At 61.4% G+C, this 16,577-nt stretch overlaps 8 protein-coding genes across 8 annotated transcripts; 4 read left to right on the plus strand and 4 right to left on the minus strand.

The window, feature by feature from the left end:
- Positions 1-541: 541 nt before the first annotated feature.
- SPRG_05071 (hypothetical protein) lies at positions 542-1,621 on the minus strand. Its single transcript, XM_012343580.1, has 2 exons — positions 1,066-1,621; positions 542-1,022 (listed from the first exon to the last, which is right to left on the minus strand). Exons 1-2 carry the CDS (start codon positions 1,499-1,501, stop codon positions 598-600), a joined length of 861 nt encoding a protein of 286 aa, XP_012198970.1. The 5' UTR covers positions 1,502-1,621; the 3' UTR covers positions 542-597.
- Positions 1,622-1,642: 21 nt separating this feature from the next.
- Positions 1,643-2,981, minus strand: SPRG_05072 (hypothetical protein). The gene has a single exon (XM_012343581.1). The coding sequence runs from the start codon at positions 2,933-2,935 to the stop codon at positions 1,772-1,774; it is 1,164 nt and encodes a 387-aa protein (XP_012198971.1). The 5' UTR covers positions 2,936-2,981; the 3' UTR covers positions 1,643-1,771.
- Positions 2,982-3,210: 229 nt separating this feature from the next.
- On the plus strand, positions 3,211-5,964 carry SPRG_05073 (hypothetical protein). The gene is made up of 12 exons (XM_012343582.1): positions 3,211-3,590; positions 3,636-3,731; positions 3,777-3,924; positions 3,971-4,230; positions 4,275-4,398; positions 4,443-4,556; positions 4,606-4,695; positions 4,741-4,839; positions 4,892-5,172; positions 5,221-5,436; positions 5,479-5,574; positions 5,622-5,964. Exons 1-12 carry the CDS (start codon positions 3,279-3,281, stop codon positions 5,871-5,873), a joined length of 2,088 nt encoding a protein of 695 aa, XP_012198972.1. The 5' UTR covers positions 3,211-3,278; the 3' UTR covers positions 5,874-5,964.
- Positions 5,932-7,058, minus strand: SPRG_05074 (hypothetical protein; the record flags this gene model as incomplete). The annotated part of the gene is made up of 2 exons (XM_012343583.1): positions 5,932-6,530; positions 6,581-7,058. The coding sequence occupies 2 exons, from the start codon at positions 7,056-7,058 to the stop codon at positions 5,986-5,988; spliced, it is 1,023 nt and encodes a 340-aa protein (XP_012198973.1). The 3' UTR covers positions 5,932-5,985.
- A 599-nt stretch (positions 7,059-7,657) lies between these two features.
- SPRG_05075 (hypothetical protein) lies at positions 7,658-8,891 on the plus strand. Its single transcript, XM_012343584.1, has 2 exons — positions 7,658-7,748; positions 7,795-8,891. Exons 1-2 carry the CDS (start codon positions 7,688-7,690, stop codon positions 8,817-8,819), a joined length of 1,086 nt encoding a protein of 361 aa, XP_012198974.1. The 5' UTR covers positions 7,658-7,687; the 3' UTR covers positions 8,820-8,891.
- A 661-nt stretch (positions 8,892-9,552) lies between these two features.
- On the plus strand, positions 9,553-11,095 carry SPRG_05076 (hypothetical protein). Its single transcript, XM_012343585.1, has one exon. The coding sequence runs from the start codon at positions 9,644-9,646 to the stop codon at positions 10,997-10,999; it is 1,356 nt and encodes a 451-aa protein (XP_012198975.1). The 5' UTR covers positions 9,553-9,643; the 3' UTR covers positions 11,000-11,095.
- A 1,253-nt stretch (positions 11,096-12,348) lies between these two features.
- On the plus strand, positions 12,349-15,518 carry SPRG_05077 (glycine dehydrogenase). The gene is made up of 2 exons (XM_012343586.1): positions 12,349-12,411; positions 12,465-15,518. The coding sequence occupies exons 1-2, from the start codon at positions 12,370-12,372 to the stop codon at positions 15,426-15,428; spliced, it is 3,006 nt and encodes a 1,001-aa protein (XP_012198976.1). The 5' UTR covers positions 12,349-12,369; the 3' UTR covers positions 15,429-15,518.
- Positions 15,462-16,477, minus strand: SPRG_05078 (hypothetical protein). Its single transcript, XM_012343587.1, has 2 exons — positions 16,149-16,477; positions 15,462-16,103 (listed from the first exon to the last, which is right to left on the minus strand). Exons 1-2 carry the CDS (start codon positions 16,431-16,433, stop codon positions 15,564-15,566), a joined length of 825 nt encoding a protein of 274 aa, XP_012198977.1. The 5' UTR covers positions 16,434-16,477; the 3' UTR covers positions 15,462-15,563.
- Between the last annotated feature and the right edge of the window lie 100 nt (positions 16,478-16,577).

Here is a 16,577-nt window from a genome sequence, read left to right on the forward strand (position 1 = left end):
AATCTAGAGCAACTTACACATTTACCCGATTTTCAACTGTTTGTAGCCATGTCAGAACTTGAAATGATTGCAAAAATTCTCGGTCCCTCTTCCGGCTCCCACCGCTAACGAAGCCGTCCTGAAAAACCGATGGAGCTCGCACCGCTCGATCTATCCATCCAAGGTGTGTTTGTGTTCGAGTTGGCCAATGCTAGCTAAAAGACTCCGCCACCATTGCGCTGCGCTTGACGATATGCCACGCGCCCTTGCTCTTGGGCATTGGGAATACAACACAATCTATATTTCTATTGACCTTGACATGGAAATCCATCCAGCCCGTGGTGGACCCATTGGCCCGAGATAAGGCTCTCGAGTCCTTGTGATGCCATCTACATACTAGTATATCGAGGTCGCGTAGCTCGTCGAATCGTTGAAAAGCGAGGCGGCACAAAAGCAGGTGTGAACACGCTGTAGCTGGCACCAAGGGTATATAAATTCAATAGGGTACATCAATTCAATTGATTGATGTACCTTTGCTGGCACGAACTTGTGCTAGGATAATGGCGGTGACGCATCACACATCGAGACGTCGTGAGGAGGACAGTTGTAGATGAATTGCTACAGCTTTAAGACACCTGTGCGTACACCGCTGATGTAATTGGGGAGCTCGAGCGTCGGGCACGAGGCCGAGGACGGCAGCGCTCGCATCTTGTCGGCGCGCGTTCTCTGCACGTCAATCCACGTTGTGCGCGTTGCCTTGTCAAATGCCATGGTTGGTGGCGACACGGCTTTGGTCGTGCGCTTCCACGTGTCCAATGGCGCGAGCTCGTTCGCTTGGCCGTCCAGCGTCTCGTCCAAATGCGGCTGGAACGGCGTGCGGTGGCCCGGGCTCGGTGGCAGCGACGGATACTTTCTAACACTCCGCGCTTTTTCCCACGCCGCCGTGACGCTCTCGTAGGCGCCAGGCCCGACACGGTCCGTCGTACTCGGGTGGTCCACAAAGCGCTTGGTCGTGTTCCATAGCGTCGAGCCCGAGAGCGAGTCTAAGGATTATTCAAGCAAGAACAAAACCAACCAAAGGTGTACGATGCACGCGGTAGCCGAGCGTGTGTTTGCCCGTGTCGTAGATGCAGTCGAGCGTCGGCGCGTACATGGCACCCGTCTTGACGTCGAGCTTGGGGGTGGAGCCCAGAATCGGACCCCGCGCCGCCCAGCGCTTGGCACTGTCCGCGGCCAAGTCGAGCGGCACAACGTAGTCGTGCTGCTCGGGCACGAGGAGCTTGTCGGTGAACACGGTGGGTCGGAACGGCGCGTACGTGTGCCGGCTTTTCCGCCGACGCAAAGTCGGTGCCACGGCCGTCGCGATCGGTGCCCTCACGGGCGGCACGTGCTGCGCCGGCTTGGAAGACACCGGCTCCGGCGACGTTGTCGCGCGAACGCAGCCCGGTGCTGTGAGCGGCATCGTGATGTTCGAGGCGTGGCACGGCACCGGTTGCTGCGCCGACATCGCGCGCCGGTCCATGCTGCCCAACCTATTTTTACCCAACGCACCAACTGGAGTGCTCAGATGCTTTCAGTCGATCAAACTTATATCAGTCTATCAAGGTCGACGTACACGTCACCGCACATGTCCGACCGTAGACAGCAGTAACCACTCGAATGAGAGGCCTCGCAACAAGTGCCGTCAAGTACAAGTCCAGCAATAAGGACCGCTATAAAACACTGTACGGTATCTTGGAATACTATGCATCCAACCATCACGGGCCCTCGGTTTGCGTCAGAGGGCGGCGTCTTAGCGTCTGCGCAGAAATCCAATCGGGTGGTCGGTTGACCCGTGCATGGCCAAGTCGCTGAGGATCTCTCCGATCACGGGCGCAAACTTGTACCCGTGGCCCGAGAACCCGGCGGCAAAGACGACGTTGGGATGCGCCGGATGGGTGTCGATGATAAAATGACCATCTCTCGACATGGTATACATGCACGTCGCCGACGTCGTCGGCGCCGGAAGCAGTCCGGGGAAGCACGTGGAGACGCACTCGGCGACAGCATCGAGCTCGCCAGGGAGCACGCCCGGGTGCAGCGCTGACGGGTCATCAAGGACGGCGCCAGGAAGGTGCGGCGCGATCTTGACGCCGTCGCCGTCAACGTACGGAAAGCCGTACACAAAGCCACAAGGCAGATCAATGGCAAAGCAGGGCATGTTGGGCGTGGCAGCGAGCGCTCGCCCATTGTCCGTTGGCGCCGGCGCAAACCAAAACAGCGGCACGCGGTGCACCTTGAGGTCGAGCGATGCGGAGCGCAGCACCGACGACGACCACGCACCGGTCGTCACCACGAGCTTGGCCGCCTTGTACGTCCCTGACGCCGTGCGAACCGACACGGTGTTTGCCGAGGTGACGTCCCACGCGAGCACGGCCTCGTCAAAGCGGAGGTCGGCGCCGAGCTTGCGCGCCTGCTCAATGTGCGCGGCGACGCTGGCCTCCACCTCGACGTAGCCGGCGTCTGCCTCAAAGAGCCCGATGTAGCCCTCGGGCACGTGAAAGTACGGAAAACGCGCATGGCACGCGTCGCGCGAAAGCACTTCGAGCGGCAGGTTGTGCTTCTTGGCGGACGCTTGGACGCCGTCGAGGACATTGACGTCGTCTGCATTGGTCTTGGTTTCCGGGCCAAAGATGACGACGCCGGACCGGTGGAAGAGCGGCCGCCCCACCGACGCGCCAAGCTCGTCCCACAGCTCGTAGCTGCGGCGAAGCAGCGGCACGTAGTCGGGATGCTCAAAGTACGCCTTGCGCACCATGCGCGTCTTGCCGTGGGAGCTGCCGCGGCAGTGCGCGGGCCCAAACTGCTCAAGGCCGAGCACGCGCTGGCCGCGCTTGGCCAAGTGGTAGCACGCGCTGCTGCCCATGGCGCCGACACCAAGAACAATCACATCATAGTCGGTCGTCGTCGTCGTCATCGGTCTTTCAAGAATTGCGCAATGCCCCAGCCAGCTTGCAGTACCGGTACCGTGTCAAAGTGCAATCCCATTTCAACCAATCAGCGAGGCGCAGAGAAGGGCTAAAATCACGCCTCTTTAGCCGCCACCATGATCGATCGCGGTAGCCGCATTCAAACAACACTTGCTCCTCTGTGCAATCTGCTACGCGTCTCTGCCACAACGCAGTACATAGAGGCATGCCATCGTGCGACCCATCATGTTACTCAGCGCACCAAGGGCGAAAGGGGGGTGAACTTGGCACAGCTGGGTGCATTTAGCCGTGCGACGAGGGCGGTTTGGAGCCTTCTCGAAGGGTCACAGCATGGACGCATTGCTGGAGGCTCGGGCGGCGTGCTTGGACGCGCTCGAGAGCACCAAGGCGCTGATTTCTCAGAGCGAAGGCGAGCCCAACGGGTACGATGTGGCGTACTTTCTACAGGCCCACGACGATGAAGACGACGACGTGCTAAACGCAGCGCTCTTGTACACACCAAGCGGCCGGCTCAGCGCACTTGGTGTCGCCAAGTGCACGACACTCTTTCACAAGTTCAACACCGGCCACAACGGCTTCATGTCGTACGAGGAATTTATCGACTACCTCGCGTCGCTCGGTCGGTCGACGCCGTCGCCCAAGGTCCGTGCACACGCACGGCGTGCGTGTGGCAAAAACTCGATGTAGGACCCGCTGCGCGACGTGATCGACAACATCGAGTCGTGGAAGATGTACATGAGTGACGCATATAACACGACAACCGACGGCGACTTGACCATCCAGGTCTGGTGTTGATCCGATTCTACGAGAGGCCAGAAGGGTGGCTAGGGCTTTCTGCTCTACCGCGAGGCGACCGAGCACCTCTATCCACTGGCCGCCGACTTGACGTCCTTTGGTCTTCCGTGGATTGACGACGGTCTCGTGCGCCACATGCAGCTCTTGACCACGTTTGCAGCGTACGACACGGCGCAGATTGGTGGGCATTCTGGCATTGACACCACGAAGCAGAGGCCGACGCTTAGGTAAGCTGCCAATGGCGCAGCTGCCATACTTGCTGGCCGACGCCGGCGTGCTTGCCTCGAGGCGCGCTGTTGACAGCGTCGTGCAGCAACTGCGCGTGTTTGCCGAGTGCATGGAGTGCATTCTCCAGCGTAACCGCGCGATTCGACTCTTTGGCTACAAGCAAACGTCCCGCATCCGATTGAGCGACTGCGCGACGTTCATCTACCGCGACGCCTATGTGGCGCTGGCGCTCTCAAGCTACACACCGCCGCCACTTTCGGTGCGACCACTTGTGGTGGCGACGTGCGCTACCTATTGGTGTAGTTGTGGTCACAGGCTCTTCTGACGCTACAGCGACGGTCGTACACGGTGCTTCGTCGCTTGCACGCGTCACTGAGGACGCTACGCACGTACATCCAGCGAGCGGCGCGCACGGGTCTCCTCCAGCGTACGTTGTACTAGCACCGTTTCTCGCCTTGCATAGACGACTAGTCGGCCGCCTCTTGCCCTCGACGTATGGTGAGTATACCATTAAGCTCGATGTTGGCAACCCTGAGTTTGCTACATCGGCCGAAGTTCACATCTCGTTTACGACCGAAGTCGACTGTACCCACCCCCGTTGTCCCCAGTCGCATTGGAATGCCTCTCTGTCTAGCGTCGGCCACGTTGCACAAGCTCGGCTACCGCCACGACGGCGCCGAGTGCTTCCTGTACCTCGACTTCGTCGCCCGCAGCGATATTTCTGGTCCGATGCCGAACCATGCACATACGAGATTCATCGGGTGTGTAGACCACGCCTTGGCCGACACGGCGCGCGCGATGCAGTCGACCGTCGACGATCTCTTCCACGACCACTTTGCCTCGATGCCATACTACCACAGCACGCTGGGTGCGCGATGCGACCGCCCAGCCAAGTTTGCTAACCACGTCGGATGCCCTAGTCGTGACGCCGTCGCGGCTTGAGACGCATGGGTCCCCTGTGGTCCGCGTCGTACTTCTCTTTACTGACGCGCTCGACCCGTTCAATGTATTTGTGGACGCGGGCTTGCCGTCCATGCTCCAAGTGCACAACCTTCTCGCGTCGTTCGAGGTGCACGTCGCTCTCAACGTTTCGGCGCGCGACCTGCTCACCAACAAGCGCTTCAACGTCCTTGAGCACCTCGGGCTGCGCGCGTTTGCGGCCTCGCGGCTTGGTCGGCAGTCGGTCTCGCATATCCTCGAGGTAGTTTGGCGTTGACCTTGGACGGACACGGCGTAGCCACGTTGATAGCAAGTGCTACGGCACAGCCAGTACGAGGCCGAGGCGACCGCGGCCGCCAATGCACACTTGGCGCGCGAGAAGGCAACGTTCAAGAAGCCCAACAGTCGCCGACCGACGGCAACAGCCACGACGTGGCGAGATCAAGTCGCTCAAGCCAACGCCGCCGCACTGCACCGCATCTGGTCCATGACGCGGCGCCTCGTCTCGGTCATCGCCTTCTCCAAAGTACGTTTATGGCACGACGCGGGCGAATGTACGCTATCGTAGATATCGAGTTGGAACTGGGTGTTTCCGACGTTACAGCCTCTCTTTGCCCCGCAGAGCGCTTTGAAGAAGCTCTTGCCACTCCCCGTCTTTGACAAGGTACGCAAAGGGTCCATAGATCGAGGGACGAAGGGCAATATGGCTAGTGGCGCATGATCCTCGGCACGACGGGGCAGCTGGCCACACTCTGGCGCCACGCCGTCACCGCGCTGCAAGACGACCTGCAGACGATGGCCCGTGAGGCGCCGCCGACCGACGCAGCGACTTCACTCGACACGTACTCCGTGTTGGTGTCCAACCTCCGGGGCCTCAACGCCGTGCAGGCACAAGCTGGGTCCATGGGCATCGACTTGCTACTCGAAGGCTTGGACTGGATCCCTCTGCTCCCGAGACCCTAAACCTAAACCAAACGGCAATAGACCATAGCACGCGTGTACGCTAGTACAGATTCTAGACCACGGTGGTTGAATTGTTATCGTACAATGTGGATACCTTACTACATGGAGCTACTCACTCTTCCATCGAGTCCCAGCTCGTGCGCGTCAAGCGCGACGGTCCGCGGCCGCTACTGTCGTGGAACGACAAGGAAATCTCCGAGTGCAGACTCTCGCTGCCATAGCTCGACTCGGGCTGTTGCTCTTCTTGTGTCGGTGGCGGCTGGCGCTCCGAGAGCGACGCCTGGTACCACTCGTTGGTGCGCATCTCGGGCGGCACGTCGTCGTCCTGCGCTTCGCTGAGGCGAGCCCAGCGTGCTTGCAGCGGCGCAAACGACGTCGCTTTCGGCATGTTGGTGCCGTCCATAAAATACTCGACGCCCCGCGTCGCGCCCAGCGACTCGCTCGGCTGATACGTCCAGTTGGACATGGAGGTGCTCCGCGGTGGCAGCACGGGCGATGTGTTGTGCGTCCACGAGACGGCCGTGAGACTGCGGACGTTGCGCTCCCGCCGGCGCCGGCGGTGGTCGTTGTACAAGAGCATCGCGGCAAGCACGACGACGGCCGCACCGCAAATGAGCGCCGCGACCAAGCTCGGGCTCAAACCGTCGCTTTTCGCACCTACAACGCCAAGGATTGCCTGTGACACGATACTACTGCCACGAACGTACCTGGCGTCGTGTTGATCGCTGGTCGAGACGTCCACGTCGGAGGCGACGGCACACTCGAGGGCGGCGACGTCGTGTCGAATTCCGCGTCAGGTGCCACAATCAAGATCGACGGCACCGGGACGCGCGTCATGACCACCGAGGTGGTCGGCGGCGAAGATGCTGTACGGGGCGGCATCGATGTGGTTGCATTCGTTGGCACCGGCGACGTCGTGGGCGTATCCGTGGGCGTCGGTGTTGGTGTCGGTGTCAGTGTCGGTGTCGGTGTTGGTGTCGGTGCAGGAGCGGCGTCCGGCGATACCGTGTTCGTCTCGTTGGTCGACGGCATGTCCGTGGCCGTGGCCTCGGGGGTTGGCGCCGGCACCTCGGGTGGTGTCGCGTCGGGGCGCTTCGTTCGCGGAATGATCGTGATGATCAGTGATTGGATGCTGCCAGACGTACCACCTGCCGGCGCTTGCAACGCGCGCCCGTACCGATGCATGTCGAGTCGTCAAATGCCATTTCCATGGCGATCCCATTTGGGCCCTTTTCTCGTCGCGTCCCCTTCTCTCTTTCGTCGATCTACGCGCCCATCAACCGCCCGAGTAGCCGCCGTCCATCAAAATGAGATAAGTGGTCCATCCGGCCATGTCAATTGATGATTACAATAGCTAGCTATTACTACACTGCAAGTGCGTACTGCTGCGACGCTGCACGCCGCCGGAGATGCTACACCAGCTGCGAACGAGACGGCGGCGACATGATTATCTCAGTCGTTCATAGCCGGCAGCACGACACCATTCGACCATGGTATTGCAAGCCGCGCGGTGGGATTGCCGCGTCCGGTGGACGGACTGTGACTGCGCCGCTACGGGCCATTGCACCCAGACGACGGCCCGAGGTTGGTCACGCTGTTACGCATAGGCAGCGCTGCCTATGCTACGCGCGCCGCCCCGAATAATATTATGCAAGCGGCGAGTGTTTCGCTGCGACATCATTAAACACGCGGTATTTTAATAATCATCTTGGCGCGTCGTCTGAGAACATGGTCGTGCCAGCTGGTGTGCTACACGCAGCCCAGGCCGACTCCATTCCAGTATTGACGCAGGCCAGTACTCCTCACCTACCTGCATGCGGGTCTTCTCTTCGTTCGCTGCGCTTCTCGCCCTGGCTGTTGCCGCCACCGCCCATGGTAGGCGCTTGATGGTTGCAGACATATCAGCTTAGCGTCGTATTAGAGAGCGTCATTTCGCTCCGGGGCCTTCAAGTCAGCAACGTGACGACGACGACAGTGCCAGTGACGACGACCGTGACGCCGCCGCCAACGCCGACGCCGATGGAAACGACGCTCGCCCCGACCACGCTACCGGTGACAACGACGCCGGCGGTGACGACGTCGGTGGCTCCGACGACCACGGTCCCGACATCGACGCAGCCGACGCAGACGCCGCCGCCGACGCAGCCCAACCAACCGACGCAGGCGCCGCAGCCGACACAGGCCCAGGCGACGCCAGCGCCGACATCGGAGTCGTCCTCGGGCACGGGTCCCACGCGCACGCCCAAGCCGACGACGCTGCGTCCGACGCCCGTGTCGAATGATTCGGGTGACTCTGGCATTAGCTCGGGCGCCGTCATTGGCATCGTTGTTGGCATCGTCTGCGGTGTCGGTGTCCTCGCCGGCCTCGTGTACATGTGCGTCAAGAAGAAGAACGCCGACGACGACGACCTCCTCTCGCCCAACGATTTCGGGGCCAAGGACGTCACGCCCGTGTACAACAACAACACCAAGCCCGTGACGCCGGTCCAGCCGTCGTACGCGCCGGCGACCACCGCGACGGCGACCACCGGCAACAGCTACGCCTACTCGAACGACTATGCGGCCAACCCGTACCAGCAGCCGACGGCACCGGCGGCGATCGCAGCGGTCGCGGCCGCGCAGCACCAGCCGTACGCCGACATGTATGGGCAGACGTCGCCGACAGAGTTTTACGACCGGGAGTCGGCGACCTCGAGCGAGCCGAGCAACCACAGTGGCAAGAACGCGTGGATGCAAGCGATGCAAAAGCCCAACTACGACTCGGACGGCGTCGACATTGACCGCCTCGACACCAACAGCTACAACAGCGCCAAGTTTGACGACTCGGGGAGCGACGTGAGCCGCGACAGCAGCTTCTTAAGCCGCGACGAGAGCCTCGGGTCCAGCGTCGACGACTTTCCGTCGCACCGTGGCACCAAGCAAGAGCGTGGCTCGTACGAGTTGTAAAAGCACCGCCGAATGCAGGCGGCTTTTCCCAATTATTTTATCGAATCAACTACACTACTTGTTTCCTCCTCCTTTAACTCCCGTCCCGTCAACGCCGACTCGGAACTGTACGACGGCAGTCGACAAGCACCTCAACCTCTGCAACACACTCGAAAAGAATGTCCGCATGACGGCGTTGGCGTGGCCCGACCAGATAGTACCGGAGTACACGCACGCACCGCCTCCGCTCACCTCGCATGCGCTGTAGCTGCGCGCCGTGAGTATTAGCTGGCAACGTCTCAACTGGCCCGTCCCTGTGTAGTCCACTGTGGTGAGAGCTATGTTGGTGTGCCACGAGCCACGCATTCTGTAGCGAACCACCGACAGCAGTGCAGACAGCGCACGCAAGGTCGTCCAACGACAGGCCCTTCCTCATTCGCATCGACTGCGAGTAATGGCGCGCGAGACAGCACCCGGGAGACATATTCGACCTGGCATTACGCGCGGGCACCAATGCAAACTCGATTGAATGGCCCTCGCGCCTTGGTATCGCAAGCGAGCGGGATGATGCTCATGAACCTGCCAAGAAGCGTCAGGTAGCGCAGGCGCTCGGCGCTCGCCCCGGTGTACGTGGCGACACGTTGGACGTGCTACGGTTTTTTATATCCAAAACAGTGTCAGTATACAAACACCAAGTCAAGTTGTAAAAAAACTGGCCCCACGTTGGCGACAACATCCAGTCGAATAAAATATTGCGACCGTGGCCCGTCCACGGAGACGCCCAGTTGCCAGTAGTAGTACGTACTTGCGCTGTCGACGGGCAGACAGACTTGCAACCCCGCAGCATGAACTACTTGCACCGACTCGTGCTGCTGGCGGTCGCCATCGCATTGGTCGCGGCGGCGACCAACAGCAGCGTGACCGAGGTCCTGCCACCGACCACGAGTGTGCGGCAGCTGGACGGAGGCAGTAATGGGACAACCACGGATCCGCCAACGCCGGCCCCAACGCCCGCGCCAACACCCGCGCCGACGCCTGCGCCAACACCCGCGCCGACGCCCGCGCCAACACCTGCACCGACGCCCGCGCCAACACCTGCCCCGACGCCAGCGCCAACACCCGCGCCGACACCCGCGCCGACACCTGCCCCGACGCCCGCACCGACGCCCGCACCGACGCCTGCGCCGACGCCTGCGCCAACACCTGCACCGACGCCAGAGCCGACCCCATCCCCATCTACATCACCGCCGACGACCGTAACACCTACGCCCACAACGGTCACGCCAGAACCGTCAACATCGTCCGTACCGACCACAACGCTTGCAGAAACAAGTGCGCCGCCAACCGAGGTCCCGACGCCAAGCCTCCGCGCGACGTCCGACCTCAACCAAGCTACAAGTACACCGCCCGTCTCGGCCGCCTCCGGATCGGACACCAAGACTAGCAGCATGCTCTGGGTCATTCTTGTCGGTAGCTTTGCAGCGCTGCTCTTGTGCTTCCTCGTCGTCTTTATTGGCATCCGCCGGGCGGCGGCCCGCGCTGCTGACGGCGACGATGACCACATCTCGGCCGCGTCGTATGCCCACAAGTACCCAGGACGACCGACCGGCGACCTCGGTGAGGAGAACGAGCCGCTCGATACCTCGCGCCTCGGGCCGCACGTCGCGCTCTTCTCGCCGGCCGGAAGCCAGTCGACGGCAACGCCGTACTACCAAATGCCTGCGCCGCCGACCCACTCGTTTAGCAGCTCGTCCAACGCTCGACCGTCGACGGTGGTGCCGCCACCGCCGGCGCCAATCTCGGCGCTCGCATCGCCGCGCTACTCGGCCCATAGCTTCCACACGCCGTCCGTCGAGTACTCGCCGTCGGCCAAGTCGACCGGCTCGTCGACCATGCAGGACAACCTGTGGCAGTCGGCCATGGAGTCGTCGGTGCTGGCGACGCCGGTCAACAACAGCAACGCGGCAGTGCGCCACACGTGGCACGACGACTCGTCGTTCGAAGACTCGAGCTCGGACACGGTCAGGTCGCGCATCTCGAGCTTTAGCGACGACAGCGACTCGTTCCAGACCGACTCGTTCATGACGTCGTCCGACCCGCAGAGCTCGTCGTTCCACACGCAGTCGTTCCACACAGCGCCGACGACCAACAGCAGCCTCAGCCCGTCGTCGCGACCGTTGGCCACCAGCGCCGTGCACTAACGACGCCGCCATGGTCCTTGTCATCATATATTCTCGTTGTCTAAAAGTCGTCGAACGGTCTATACCACAATCCTACTCAGTAAACTACTTGTACCGATATCTCGATCTGTAGCTATCTCTCTTGGCTCGCTGTGCTGTTGTTGGCTGCCGTCGGGCTCGGACCGCCGGCTACGAGCCGTTCGGCAAGTACGAGCGCTGACGTCCGCTTGGAATAGCGACCGGCAATCAGGCCATCTGGGCCAATCGGGCCTTGAAGGTATCCACTTGAGCTTGGATTGGACGCGAAACAAGTGGACGCGTGGCAGCCGTTCTGCGCTGTGTCGAGCTAATGACCGTAGCTGGTCAGGTAGCAGGTGATCGCTACTTGTACATGCGGCGACGACGATGGCCCATGCTCCACGCTTGGCGGCTTTGGGTGACTCGCATCTTCACGCATCTACTCAGATCGCCGCCTGCCAATCGTGGACCAGTCGCGCACGGGCGGCGTCGTACAGTAGCACGCTGGCGCACCTCGATTGGCCGCGACTTGTTTAGTCAGTCCAGAGTCCGAAATGAAATTGAAATCAGGCGCGATTGATGTGGCACGATTTGCCTTTCTTTGTGGCCTCCCCCCTCTGGTGAGCCACGGCGACCACGCGACCTCATCTCTTCGAACCAGCGTCGTTGGCTCCGACTGCATCTCGATGGTATTGCAGGCTGCAGCTATTATATAATAGTGTATGGCATTGGCGTTGCGATCTCGACAGCGAACAGCAGATATGCACCCACCCCCCACAGCAACGCAACGGCAGGAAGGTCTTTAGCGGATCCAGACCACGCAGACGTCTATTCGAGCTCTGCCAAGAGAAGAGGAGATCGTACTGCTGTAAGGCTTAGCAAGAGGCCAAGAAGAGCTTTGGACGCAGCTTCAAGATGGCGGCCAACATCTGCGGGGTCGCCTGGGTGCTGGACCTGATTCGGGGGGCCACCACCCCACACCAGCAGCTCGATTTGGAGTCGCCACCCATCGCCTAATCGCGAGAGGACACGTCGTGCATCGGGCTCGATGCCTCCTTGGCTCGATGGCGACTGCAACCCGACTTCAACTTGGTGGAGCGGTTCGATATTTTCTTCGGGGGACTTCCTGTGAGAAGGTGACCAGGGGGCCCACCCTACCTTGCATGCCTATTTTAGATCCTAATTAGGATCGCCAGCTGTTCCACCTTCAAGTTGCGAGACAGGGCCTCGAGCTGTGGCGAGGGATTTCCTTTGCAATTTAAAAGCGATTTCCGGATAAGCATACAAACGGGCCGCAAATCTTTTGGTGTCGTATCCGGATCCGAGTCCAAGATATCGCGGGCGCTCACTTTAGCATTTCGTTCGTCGGGAGGATGCTGCGCTCCGTGAAGACGCTCCGCGTCCATGCGTCCCTGGTGCGTCGAGAAAGATGGAGATGGAAGCGGAGGTTGACGCTCTGTATGTGTAGACCAAGGTCAACGCGGCCCGCGCGTTCTCGGCCGCGAAGGATCCGTACCGCCTCACGGACCAGTTTGCGCGTCGCCACATCGGCGCGAGCGAGGACGATACGGCGTTCATGCTCAACACGATCGGCGAGAAGTCGCTCGAGTCGCTCATCAAGAAGACGGTGCCCAAGGAGATCCGCCTCAAGAAGAAGCTCAACCTCCCCGCGCCCATGTCCGAGAGCCAGGCCATGGCCAAGCTCCGCAAGATTGCCAAGAAGAACAAGACGTACAAGTCGTTTATTGGTACGGGCTTCAACGACTGCTTGACGCCGTTCGCGATCAAGCGCAACTTGCTCGAGAACCCGGGCTGGTACACGGCGTACACGCCGTACCAGGCCGAGGTGTCCCAGGGCCGCCTCGAGATGCTTCTCAACTTCCAGACGATGCTCAGTGACCTCACGGGCTTCCCGATCGCTGGTGCGTCTCTCCTTGACGAAGGCACGGCGGCCGCCGAGGCCATGGCGCTCTGCCACGGCGCCGCGAACGGCAAGCGCACCAAGTTCTTTGTCGCGTCCGACTGCCACCCGCAGACGATCGCGGTTCTCAAGACGCGTGCTGAGGGTTTTGGCATCGATCTTGTCTTTGGTAACGCGCTCACGGACGCCGACTTTTCGAGCGGTGACTTTAGCGGGACCTTGATCCAGTACCCCAACACGTACGGCTCGGTGGCCGACTACGAAGCGTTCACCAAGGCCGCGCACGACAACGGCACGATGGTCATTGTCGCGACGGACCTCCTTGCGCTCACGCAGCTCAAGCCGCCGGCTGAGTTTGGCGCCGACATTGCGGTCGGGTCGGCCCAGCGCTTTGGTGTGCCCCTCTTCTTTGGTGGTCCCCACGCCGGCTTTATCGCGACGACCGAGAAGCACCACCGCAAGCTGCCTGGCCGCATCATCGGTGTCTCCAAGGACTCGCGCGGTGAGCGCGCGCTCCGCATGGCCATGCAGACGCGCGAGCAGCACATTCGCCGCGACAAGGCGACGAGCAACATTTGCACGGCGCAGGCGCTTCTCGCCAACATCGCCGCCAGCTACGCCATCTACCACGGCCCGGACGGTCTTCGCCGCATCGCGACGCGCGCCAACTTAATGGCGTCGACGTTGGTCGCTGGCTTGAGCGAGCTCGCCCCCGGCGTCAAGCTCGTCAACGCGCACTTTTTCGATACGATCGAGCTCGACGTCTCGGGCGCCGGGCTCTCGGGCGCCGAGGTGCAGTCCCGTGCGAACGCCAAGGAGATCAACGTGCGCGTCATCAGCCCGTCGCGTGTCGGCGTCGCCTTTGGTGAGAGCGCGGACGTCAAGGACATTGCGAAGCTCCTGTACGCGTTTGGCGTCAACGACTCGGTGAGCGACACGGCGGTGTACGGCTTTGGCGAGAAGGCCGCGGGTATCCAGGCGTCGAGCATTCCGGCGTCGCTGCGCCGGTCGACGCCGTTCTTGGAGCACCGCATCTTCAACTCGAAGCACTCGGAGACGGAGCTCATGCGCTACCTCAAGACGCTCGAGGACAAGGACCTCTCGCTCAACACGTCGATGATCTCGCTCGGGTCGTGCACGATGAAGCTGAACTCGGTCGCGGAGCTCGAGCCGGTGTCGTGGAATGAGTTTATGAACGTGCACCCGTTTGCGCCCGTGGAGCAAACGAAAGGGTACCTCGAGATGATCGAGGGCCTGCACAAGGCGCTCGCCGAGATTACGGGCTTTGCCGCGGTCTCGTCGCAGCCCAACTCGGGCGCGCAGGGCGAGTACGCGGGTCTCCTTGCGATCCGCTCGTACCAAAAGTCGATTGGCGAGGGCCACCGCAACGTGTGCTTGATCCCGGTCTCGGCCCACGGAACGAACCCCGCGAGTGCCGTCATGGCCGGCATGAAGGTCGTCGTCATCAAGTCGGACGCGGCCGGTAACATTGATCGCGCCGACCTCGAGGAGAAGGCCAAGAAGCACGCGCACGAGCTCAGCGCGCTCATGATCACGTACCCCTCGACGTTTGGCGTCTTCGAGGAAGGCGTCAAGGAGATGGTCCAGCTCATTCACGACAACGGCGGCCAGGTGTACATGGACGGCGCCAACATGAACGCGCAGGTCGCGCTCACGAACCCCGGCAGCATTGGCGCCGACGTGTGCCACCTCAACTTGCACAAGACGTTCTGCATTCCCCACGGCGGTGGTGGTCCCGGCGTCGGCTCGATCGGCGTTGCGCGCCACCTTGCGCCTTTTCTGCCGGGCAACCCGATCACGGTCACGGGCGGAGAGGGCGACAACGTGGTCGCCAAGGAGAACCTCTCGGTGAGCTCGGGTCCGTTCGGCTCGGCCGGCATCCTCCCGATCTCGTGGATGTACATCCACATGCTCGGTGAAGAAGGCCTGAAGAAGGCGACGTCGCATGCAATCTTGCACGCCAACTACATGGCGAAGGTGCTCGAGTCGCACTACGACATTGTGTTCCGCGGCTCCAACGGCACGTGCGCGCACGAGTTTATCATTGACATTCGCCCGTTCAAGCAGTATGGCATCGTCGAGGAAGACGTCGCGAAGCGTCTCCAGGACTATGGCTTCCACAGCCCGACCATGTCGTGGCCCGTGCCGGGCACGCTCATGATTGAGCCCACGGAGAGCGAGAACCTCTCGGAAATGAACCGGTTTTGCCAGGCCATGATCCTCATCCGCAAGGAGATTGACGAGATTGCCGCCGGCAAGATCGCGGCTGAGGACTCGCCGCTCAAGCACGCGCCGCACACGATCGATGTCGTGACGGCCGAGGCGTGGGACCGCAAGTACCCGCGCGCCCAGGCTGCGTTCCCTGCGCCGTGGCACAATGGCGGCAAGACCAAGGCCTACTGGCCGACGGTCGGCCGCGTCGACAACGTCTTCGGTGACCGCAACCTCGTCTGCTCGTGCCCGCCCATGGACGTCTACCTTGAAGAGTAAATCCTAGTCTCTCCTCATGGAGGCCTCCGAAAAGCCAGCAAAAGTAGCACCCGTGTGGGACTCGAATACAGTAATCGTGCGTTGACATCCTTTTCTCCTATGGATCAGGGCACCATGTTGGACGTTGAACGGCGGCTACGACAACGACCGCGACGTCAGTGCCCGTGTAAACCGGGTCCGTGTCGAGCTCTCTTCGTCGAGCAGCGCCTGCCAGAGCGCGTCCGTCTTGGCGCTGGGCCGCGGAGGCGCTTGCCGCTTCCGGGAGCTTTGCGAGGCGACCTTTTTCTTATGCGACTTGGTCTTTTGAACGACGGTGGGCAGCGCGTGTTCGGCGGCTTGGAGCTCGCGCCACGCGGCTTCGGACGCAGCGCTTTGCACGGGCGTCGCTGCGACGGAGCACTCGCGAACGAGATCGGCCATGGCTTCGTCGACCTTGCTCGAAGCTTTCTTCGCCCGTGTTGTCTGTGTGGCCGGCGCGGGTGGCGGTAGCGGCGCGACCGAGGGTATGGCCTCGCCCGACGCGATCGAAGCGAGCATCTTGGCCTGGAACGACGGATCGAAGAGGCCGTTGGCCGTCATGGCTGCGATCTGGATACGAACGCGGTCCAGGTCCTCGAGCGCCTGGGGGTGTCCTGGCTCGAGCGCAATGATGGCTTCAAGGTCCACCTTGGCATCCTAATGATGGGGTTGCTGGGAGCGTCGTTCAATATGTGATCCAACCTGCCATTGCTGCAAGCCTTGCCGCGCCGAGGCGCGCCGAAACAAGGCTTTGACGTTGGCCTTCTCGTGCGAGAGCACGGCCGAGCAGTCGGTGACGGCCTTCTGAAGCGCGTCGGGTGTGGCAAGCTGGAGCCACGCGAACGCACGGTTGCAGAGGACCGCGGTTGTCCCGGCTTGGTCGCCGTCGATCTTGAGCGCTTCGTTGTAGGCGGCGATGGCGTCGGCGTAGGCCGCGGCCTGGACGCAGGCGTTGCCACGCGCCTTCCACGCGTCTCGGTCCATCATGCTCGCGTCCCTTCCCAAAAGATTTTTGGCTCGGTTCGCGTAACCTAGGCTTTGTAAATCGGACAAAGCCTGGATCTGAGTGGTCTTCGTTTCGGATCTTTTTGTTTTGAGGTATAAAATGTATGGTCATCGATTGGCAGCGTC

Source organism: Saprolegnia parasitica, assembly GCF_000151545.1.
Source record: "Saprolegnia parasitica CBS 223.65 unplaced genomic scaffold supercont2.14, whole genome shotgun sequence".
NCBI lineage: Eukaryota > Oomycota > Saprolegniomycetes > Saprolegniales > Saprolegniaceae > Saprolegnia > Saprolegnia parasitica.

What these genes read in the sequence shown, in the direction of transcription:
- SPRG_05071 (XM_012343580.1), bottom strand. Translation starts at nt 1,501, where the DNA reads ATGGACCGGCGCGCGATGTCGGCGCAGCAACCGGTGCCGTGCCACGCC. An exon ending in GCTCGGCTACCGCGTGCATC is followed by an intron (nt 1,023 to 1,065) that starts GTACACCTTTGG and finishes AATAATCCTTAG; the next exon opens with ACTCGCTCTCGGGCTCGACG.
- SPRG_05072 (XM_012343581.1), bottom strand. Translation starts at nt 2,935, where the DNA reads ATGACGACGACGACGACCGACTATGATGTGATTGTTCTTGGTGTCGGC.
- SPRG_05073 (XM_012343582.1), top strand. Translation starts at nt 3,279, where the DNA reads ATGGACGCATTGCTGGAGGCTCGGGCGGCGTGCTTGGACGCGCTCGAG. An exon ending in ACGGCGACTTGACCATCCAG is followed by an intron (nt 3,732 to 3,776) that starts GTCTGGTGTTGA and finishes AAGGGTGGCTAG; the next exon opens with GGCTTTCTGCTCTACCGCGA. An exon ending in ACACACCGCCGCCACTTTCG is followed by an intron (nt 4,231 to 4,274) that starts GTGCGACCACTT and finishes CTATTGGTGTAG; the next exon opens with TTGTGGTCACAGGCTCTTCT.
- SPRG_05075 (XM_012343584.1), top strand. Translation starts at nt 7,688, where the DNA reads ATGCGGGTCTTCTCTTCGTTCGCTGCGCTTCTCGCCCTGGCTGTTGCC. An exon ending in TGTTGCCGCCACCGCCCATG is followed by an intron (nt 7,749 to 7,794) that starts GTAGGCGCTTGA and finishes GCGTCGTATTAG; the next exon opens with AGAGCGTCATTTCGCTCCGG.
- SPRG_05076 (XM_012343585.1), top strand. Translation starts at nt 9,644, where the DNA reads ATGAACTACTTGCACCGACTCGTGCTGCTGGCGGTCGCCATCGCATTG.
- SPRG_05077 (XM_012343586.1), top strand. Translation starts at nt 12,370, where the DNA reads ATGCTGCGCTCCGTGAAGACGCTCCGCGTCCATGCGTCCCTG. An exon ending in TCCGCGTCCATGCGTCCCTG is followed by an intron (nt 12,412 to 12,464) that starts GTGCGTCGAGAA and finishes CTGTATGTGTAG; the next exon opens with ACCAAGGTCAACGCGGCCCG.
- SPRG_05078 (XM_012343587.1), bottom strand. Translation starts at nt 16,433, where the DNA reads ATGATGGACCGAGACGCGTGGAAGGCGCGTGGCAACGCCTGCGTCCAG. An exon ending in AAGGCTTGCAGCAATGGCAG is followed by an intron (nt 16,104 to 16,148) that starts GTTGGATCACAT and finishes CCCCATCATTAG; the next exon opens with GATGCCAAGGTGGACCTTGA.